The sequence below is a fragment of the Ascidiella aspersa genome, chromosome 2, assembly GCF_963924565.1.
Source record: "Ascidiella aspersa chromosome 2, kaAscAspe10.2, whole genome shotgun sequence".
NCBI classification, from domain to species: domain Eukaryota; kingdom Metazoa; phylum Chordata; class Ascidiacea; order Phlebobranchia; family Ascidiidae; genus Ascidiella; species Ascidiella aspersa.
The window spans coordinates 20074573-20082074 of NC_139448.1; the positions used below are offsets into that span (position 1 = coordinate 20074573).

Below are 7502 nucleotides of genomic sequence, written 5' to 3' on the forward strand. Positions count from 1 at the left end.
CGAACTTTGGAACTTCCAGGGCGTTTTTTCAAACCAGAACAAATTGCAATTACTTTTCACTCAACAATACAGGAGCTGATTTAGTGCTTCCGTATTTTATCATTGTAAAAATGGTTTGTGTATCTCGTAATTTCTTCGTAAGAATTGCAAATGCGCACTCTTGAACAATGAAAGACAACCTAATAATGGTGAACACCTCTGCTCACAACATAGAAATAATATAATGCTATCAGTACACAATATAACACTTCCATGATATACGTTTATTTATTCACAATACTAAATGACACGTTTAAGGCAGTGGTTTTTAACCGGGGGTCCACTGACCCCTGGTGGTCTGCAACAACTTCTAAATATACCTTTATTAAATTAATTAACGCTGGGAAACATACTTAATCGCATTCTTGGTAGGTAATAAAATCACATTGTAACATGTTGTAAATCACATTGATTGTGATGTAACACAAATAGGTTGTAAAATGAAGGACAGCATTACAACGGTTCACATGTACTGGATTTTGGTTTATGCTATCATTTGCAAAGATAACATGTGTCTAATTAGCATTGTCAAAAACACAACCACGCATTTCAAGACTTTCTTCGGAGATACAGGAGCAAAAATCACATTAAAATAAACATGTCATAAAGTAATTTGGTGTTTTCGGTTAAACGTAGGTGCTCTAGGCAGATATACTGAATTATTAAAAAGAACTAAACACAAATATTACGGGGTCCGCGACTATTTGACAGCATCAAAAGGGGGCCACTGGTAAAAAAGGGTTGAGAACAACTAGTTTAAGTTATACTTGATGACGTGGTCGCATACCTGAAGACCTTGTGAGCAAAGCATTCTGGAAAATTTTTGGGGCATACCTGTTGCATCGTTTAATTTCTTGAGATAAATTTGTTTTGTGTTAGTTGCAATAGAAGATTATGCCTTGTATCGTGGTTTTCTTATCTTATTGAGCGACTAAACATCACATCTTGTTTTAAGATTTAGAAATTGTTACGTCACAAGCTGTGTGTAAAAAGTCATATCAAAGTTAGAAAAAAAACAGATTGACTGTTCTGTTTATTTTTAAACTAAGTTATTGGGTTGATGCAGAAAAATTCACCACAAGAGGTTTTACATCAACAAAATTAAATAAATTAAATATTTTAGTAAACCTAAAATGTACAACTGGAGGCGTAGCTTTATGCTGTTTTGTACATTTTTCCAGAATTGAAATTTGCACACTAATTGCAAAGCAACTTGGTCTAGTTTCAGGGCGTTTTGACGCCCTGCCAGAAATTTCAAACGCTCTGCACACCCACAATTGGCGCCTATGCTTCTCCACCCATTTTTTACAATAAGTCATTAAGTGTTCTAGCAGAAGCAAAGAGGCCATATCACATTTCTTTGAAAAGAGGCAAATCCTTAGTAGGGTTGTTTTTAATGCTAACTAGAGTCTGACTCTCACCTCTCCAGCCAAATCAACCGTTTCTGCCAAGTTCAAGTCTGACTCTACAGCCTGTATTCCACCAATTTACATACCTCTAATAAATATAAAACAATCCAAAACTCACCATACCTCAATATTTGGTTGAAAAAATTCCACCATCTACTCAGTGTTTCACCTTTACAATTTACAGTTTGCAGCTTTGTTGGTTTCAAACTTGGTACTGTGCTTGTTAGCCTCTGGTAGTCTCACTCCGATTGGATTTTAACAAATTTCAGCGAATCTATCTAGTCCCGATTCGTTACTCCGCAGCCCTGGTTTAAATCTGTCTGTGAGACTATAATTGTGGTTGAACACTCTTCATTGTAATATAGTGTAATAGGGTATCACCAGGTTAAGAAAAACACCTGCTGCTGTTTTAAATCAGTATGGTTAACTTTTTTAAATGTCATGAAAAAGACCAAAAGCTAGCCAGCACACTAGCTATACCAGCGGTTCCCAAACCGGGGTCCGCGGACCAAATGGGGTCCGTACAGCAGTTTCAGAGGGTCCGCAAGGGGAATTAGTCTTTTAAGTTTTTACACATTAGTCTATGTTTTAAACATTATCTGTCATCTTTATTGTTTTAGTTATGCTTTATTATTCGATGATAGCGTGTTTTATGATGTCTATTGTGACATCATAAAGCATCTATTATGCTGTACTAGTGTACTACCTGCTATCAGCGAATCGTTCGCATTAGTTAAAACAGGGTGGTCCAAACCCAGTTGCAATTTCAGCCAAATTGATCTGGTTAATTAAATCTTTTTACGCGAAATGATAACGTCTTTGTAATTAAGCGATTGGGGAGTATGCAACATCTCTTTTACGCGAAAATTCTACGCTTATAAAATGCAGTTTTCTAATTAAAATTTTTGTCAAATACGCAAATTTTTCGCGCTTTGCGCACACCAGTTTTCCCAGTCTCATAACATTCGATTTTATTTGCGCACAAGTTCGACGAGACGACAGAAGCAAGTTTCTGGAGCGTATCTGTCTTTCGATATTACTTTGTTACGTTATCTTCAAACGTTTCATGCCTCGACCAAACGGAAAACGTTGATCCGCTCCTGGTACGCATTTAGCCTAATTTATGTGGCCCGCAAAGAATATGCAAGAAATATTGTAGCCCGCGATGCAATCGACCGTGGACCACCCGGAGTTGGAAGGTTGTTACATTAGAAAGAATCGTGACTGCACTAGTGTATTACAAGAAATATGGGTCAACTGACCCTTGAAATTTTATAGGGCCGCGAAATATCAAAATAATTGCAACGGGTCCGCCAGGCAAAATTTTTAGAAAAGTTTGGGTACCGCTGAGCTATACGAAGAAATTTCAAAGGCAAAAATAACATATTTAACCTTTTTTTAGAAAAAAAATGTTACCACAACAATAAGAATGATATATATTTACAGAATAAAAATTAAAATATTAAAAAAAATATTAATATTCAAAATTAATATTCGCAATAATTTTTAATAAAAATTAAGTTACGCAACTAGAGACCAACAAAATCGCATAGCGCCTGATAATACCTTTCCAACGATGCCACACATGACTCGGTGATAGTTGAGGCCATACGCTTTTATCGTCGATAACCGATCCTAAAATTCATAAGCGATCGCGGTAATTTTTAAACGCCCGTCACTTGCCCAATTTAAAGTGCAAGTGAACGAAATTTCTTCAAGACATTTCTACAAACCTTATAATGCCATAGAAAGAAAAAAAAGTAAAAAATTGTAATGTTGAAAATATTTCAAATTTAGCATTTGTTATGCGTAATATCGAGTTTTTTCATCCCACCAACATCCGACCAAAAAAGACCCAAAAATCAATTTACGCAACTAGAGACCAACAAAATCGCATAGCGCCTGATAATACCTTTCCAACGATGCCACACATGACTCGGTGATAGTTGAGGCCATACGCTTTTATCGTCGATAACCGATCCTAAAATTCATAAGCGATCGCGGTAATTTTTAAACGCCCGTCACTTGCCCAATTTAAAGTGCAAGTGAACGAAATTTCTTCAAGACATTTCTACAAACCTTATAATGCCATAGACAGAAAAAAAAGTAAAAAATTGTAATGTTGAAAATATTTCAAATTTAGCATTTGTTATGCGTAATATCGAGTTTTTTCATCCCACCAACATCCGACCAAAAAAGACCCAAAAATCAATTTACGCAACTAGAGACCAACAAAATCGCATAGCGCCTGATAATACCTTTCCAACGATGCCACACATGACTCGGTGATAGTTGAGGTCATACGCTTTTATCGTCGATAACCGATCCTAAAATTCATAAGCGATCGCGGTAATTTTTAAACGCTTTTTGAAGTAATTTGATTTAAAAACAGTGCTTTTCTAGTGTGTTAGCTTATTTATCAATTTTATTGGGGCAATAACACTAAATCATAAGGGAACCACTGGTATAGAGTCTTGTATTACATTTATTTGGTTATGCACATCGTTGTCAATTATGTTTGTTTTCCTGTCTGTTTACTAATAAAGTTTTGCATTATAAGTACAAGTGACATATCTTTATTTAAGGCGTCCTCCACAAAAGCAACAACCACACATTTGGTGGCAGAAATTATGGAAAAGTTTTTCAAGGGTACAGTTGATTCCAGCACCGGAAGTCAAGTTAGGAGGCGCAGGTTTAATTCCTTTAAACTTTTATTTTTAAATGTAAATTTGTATATATTTTTTGTATATCAAAGGTAGTTGGAAATTCACAGCCTATTAAACTGGTGGTTGTATACATCCATTTTGTAACTAATAAACATATGTTCAGATTAAACTAGATGCATAAACTTCTTTATTTTGTAGGTGTGGTGTTTGTGAAGCATGTATGCGACCGGAGTGCGGTAAATGTGCCGCATGTCGCGATATGGTCAAGTTTGGAGGAGAGGGTCGTGCTAAGCAGACCTGTGTGCAAAGAAGGTGCCCTAATCTAGGAATAGAACTGGATGATGAAGCCACTGAGCTTGAATGTACTTTAGATGATGTAAAAGATATTTCTATGTCCCCTTTCAAAGCACACAAAGTTAAGAAAAATGCAAAAGTGAATACCACCTGGCCTGAAGAATCTTTGTTATCGAAAGACAATCGGACATACTTTGCGTCAGTGAAAGTGCATGATATTGTTTTTGAAGTAGGCGATTGTTGTTTGGTACTGGCTGACCTCCCTGGGAATAAACCATATATAGGCCGACTTATCAGTCTATGGCAGGACGAGCGTGAAACAAAGAACGAAAAAATGGCTCACGTTAATTGGTTTATGCGCGCCACTGACACGGTGCTGCAGGAAACTGCTCAAGCTAACGAACTGTTTGTTGTTGATGAATGTGAAGATGTAAGTGTAAAGTGTTTTTACAACAAAGTGGACGTATTCCACTTCACTCCACACCCAAACTGGTTCTTCCAGGGTGGAATGGAAGATGAGCGAAAGTTTCCAACATTTGACGGCAAGGAAAGTTTTTACTACCAGAAGTGTTATGACCCTGTGTGTGCTAGATTTACGGATCCCCCTGATATGCATATTCCTGACGAAGCTGACTACTGCCCTTCATGTGACAAGAAAAAAGAATGCAAGAGAAAATCTATTCCTGTTGCAAAAGAGGAAATTAAGAGGGTTGGCAGCAAAGTTTACTATAAACATGCCGAAAAAGGCGGTGTAAACTACTCAATTGGCGATTCTGTGTATTTGCCGATAAAAGCATTTTCGTTTTGTAGCGAATTGAGAACTAATCAGAAAAAACAATTGCCAAAACGTCTTGAGGATGTAGACGAAGAAGAATATCCAGAGTACTATCGCAAAGGTGGGTATGTAAAGGGCAGTAATGAAACAGTTGCCGAGCCCTACCGAATTGCGAGAATCATATCAATATATTGCAACAACATAAATAAGAGTGGCGGAAAGGTTAAAATGGTTGTCACCAAATTCTATCGCCCAGAAAATACTCACAAGGATCTCACGTCAATTTACTACTGCGATTTAAACATGCTCTACTGGTCCGATGAAGAGATAACGCTTGATTTTGAGCTGGTTGAGGGTAAATGTTTCGTAGAATGTGAGTGTGATTTGAACGTGAGTCCTGTTGAATACTCCCGCAAAGGTCCTGATCGATTCTACTTCAGTGAAGCTTATGATTATAAACAACAAACGTTCAGCGAACCACCGTTCAAATCAAGGCGGGCTGGCTTAAAACAAATGATTCAAAAGGGTGACAAAGCTAACCTCAGTAAGATAACAAAACTGACCAAGTTAACCAAAGAGAATTTTAGGAAAAATAGCAGCTCTACTGACGTGTCTGATATTCCGTTTCAAAAGCTGCGAACACTGGATGTGTTCTCTGGTTGTGGTGGACTTTCAGAGGGTTTTCATCAAGCCGGTATAGCTGAAACGTGTTACGCTATTGAACTATGGGAACCAGCCGCACAAGCGTATAGATTAAACAATCCTGGTACAAAGGTATTTACCGAGGATTGTAACGTTTTGTTAGAAATGGTTATGTCGGGCAAAGAAAAAAGTAATTGTGGTCAAACTTTACCACAAAAGGGCGACGTTGAGCTTCTTTGTGGTGGACCTCCATGTCAAGGATTCAGTGGAATGAATCGTTTTAATTCCCGAGAATATTCACGTTTTAAGAATTCTCTTGTCGTTTCATATTTATCCTATTGCGATTACTATCGCCCACGATTCTTTTTATTGGAAAATGTCCGTAATTTCGTTTCATACAAGAATTGCATGGTGCTTAAGTTGGCACTAGCTTCATTACTGCGAATGGGATACCAATGCACTTTTGGCATCTTACAGGCTGGCCATTACGGCGTTGCTCAGACGCGTAGAAGAGCTATTATTTTAGCTGCAGCACCTGGCGAAAAGCTACCGTTATACCCAGAACCCCTCCACACGTTCTCGTCTCGCAGTGGAAGCCTTTCAGCGCAGATCGGGGAACAAAAGTACACCAGTAACATCCAGCGTATTAACTCCGCTCCGTTTCGAACTATAACCGTGCGTGACACTATGTCTGATCTTCCAAAAATACCAAACGGTCATAGCAAACTGGAAATGTCGTACCGCGGGGAAAGCGAAAGCAATTTTCAGCGTGAGATACGCGCTGTTGGTTATCACGATGTGCTTCGTGACCATATCTGTAAAGAAATGAGTCCTCTTGTTGAAGCTCGGATCAGTCTTATTCCTCTTCTACCTGGGTCGGATTGGCGTGATCTTCCTAATAAAGTAGTTAAACTATCTGATGGCAACTTAACAAAGCTTTTGCGATACGACTACTATGACAGAAAACAGGGAAAAAGTTCTAAGGGTTATTTCCGTGGGGTTTGCTCATGTGCAGAGGGAAAAGCATGTGATCCATTGGATCGCCAGTTTAACACCCTCGTGCCGTGGTGTCTTCCGCACACTGGAAATCGCCATAACAACTGGGCAGGACTGTACGGTCGTCTTGAATGGAATGGGTTTTTTAGTACGACTGTCACTAACCCAGAGCCGATGGGTAAACAAGGAAGAGTGTTGCATCCTGAGCAAAACAGAGTGGTTAGTGTCCGTGAATGTGCCCGCTCACAGGGATTTCCCGATACCTACAGGTTCTTTGGCACGGTGCTGGATAAGCATAGGGAGGTCGGTAACGCTGTTCCACCACCGATGGCAAAACATATTGGCCTAGAAATAAAAAAATGTCTTCAATGGAAGGCCATGAAAAACAATGGCAAACACAACGTAAATTTAAATACCAACGACCATTCATAATATCATGGAAATAATTATTATGGCACCATTAAGTACCAAATGAAATTTTAATATTCCTGTTGTGTCTATTGTTTTATTTGGCTTTAAAGATGCAAGTTGTTTGCTACAACGTATATAACATGTTTAAAAGAAATTTATATAAGACTTTTTTATTGTAAAATCTTAAGTTGGTTTGTCTCCGTTGTATTTTTCATGATTAAGAAATATTTAACATAATTGCACTGTAAATAAATTTTAAAGCATGTTGTA

The 7502-nt window shown here is 38.0% G+C and overlaps 1 protein-coding gene across 1 annotated transcript in view; it reads left to right on the forward strand.

Moving 5' to 3' along the window:
- Positions 1-7502, forward strand: part of LOC146164255 (DNA (cytosine-5)-methyltransferase 1.L-like) — a 28197-nt gene extending 20695 nt beyond the window's left edge. Inside the window, exons 7-8 of the mRNA XM_083383170.1 lie at positions 4034-4140; positions 4313-7502. Of these exons, the coding sequence (XP_083239296.1) occupies positions 4034-4140; positions 4313-7253 (3048 nt within the window). The 3' untranslated portion in view covers positions 7254-7502. The remainder of the gene's footprint in view (positions 1-4033; positions 4141-4312) is intronic.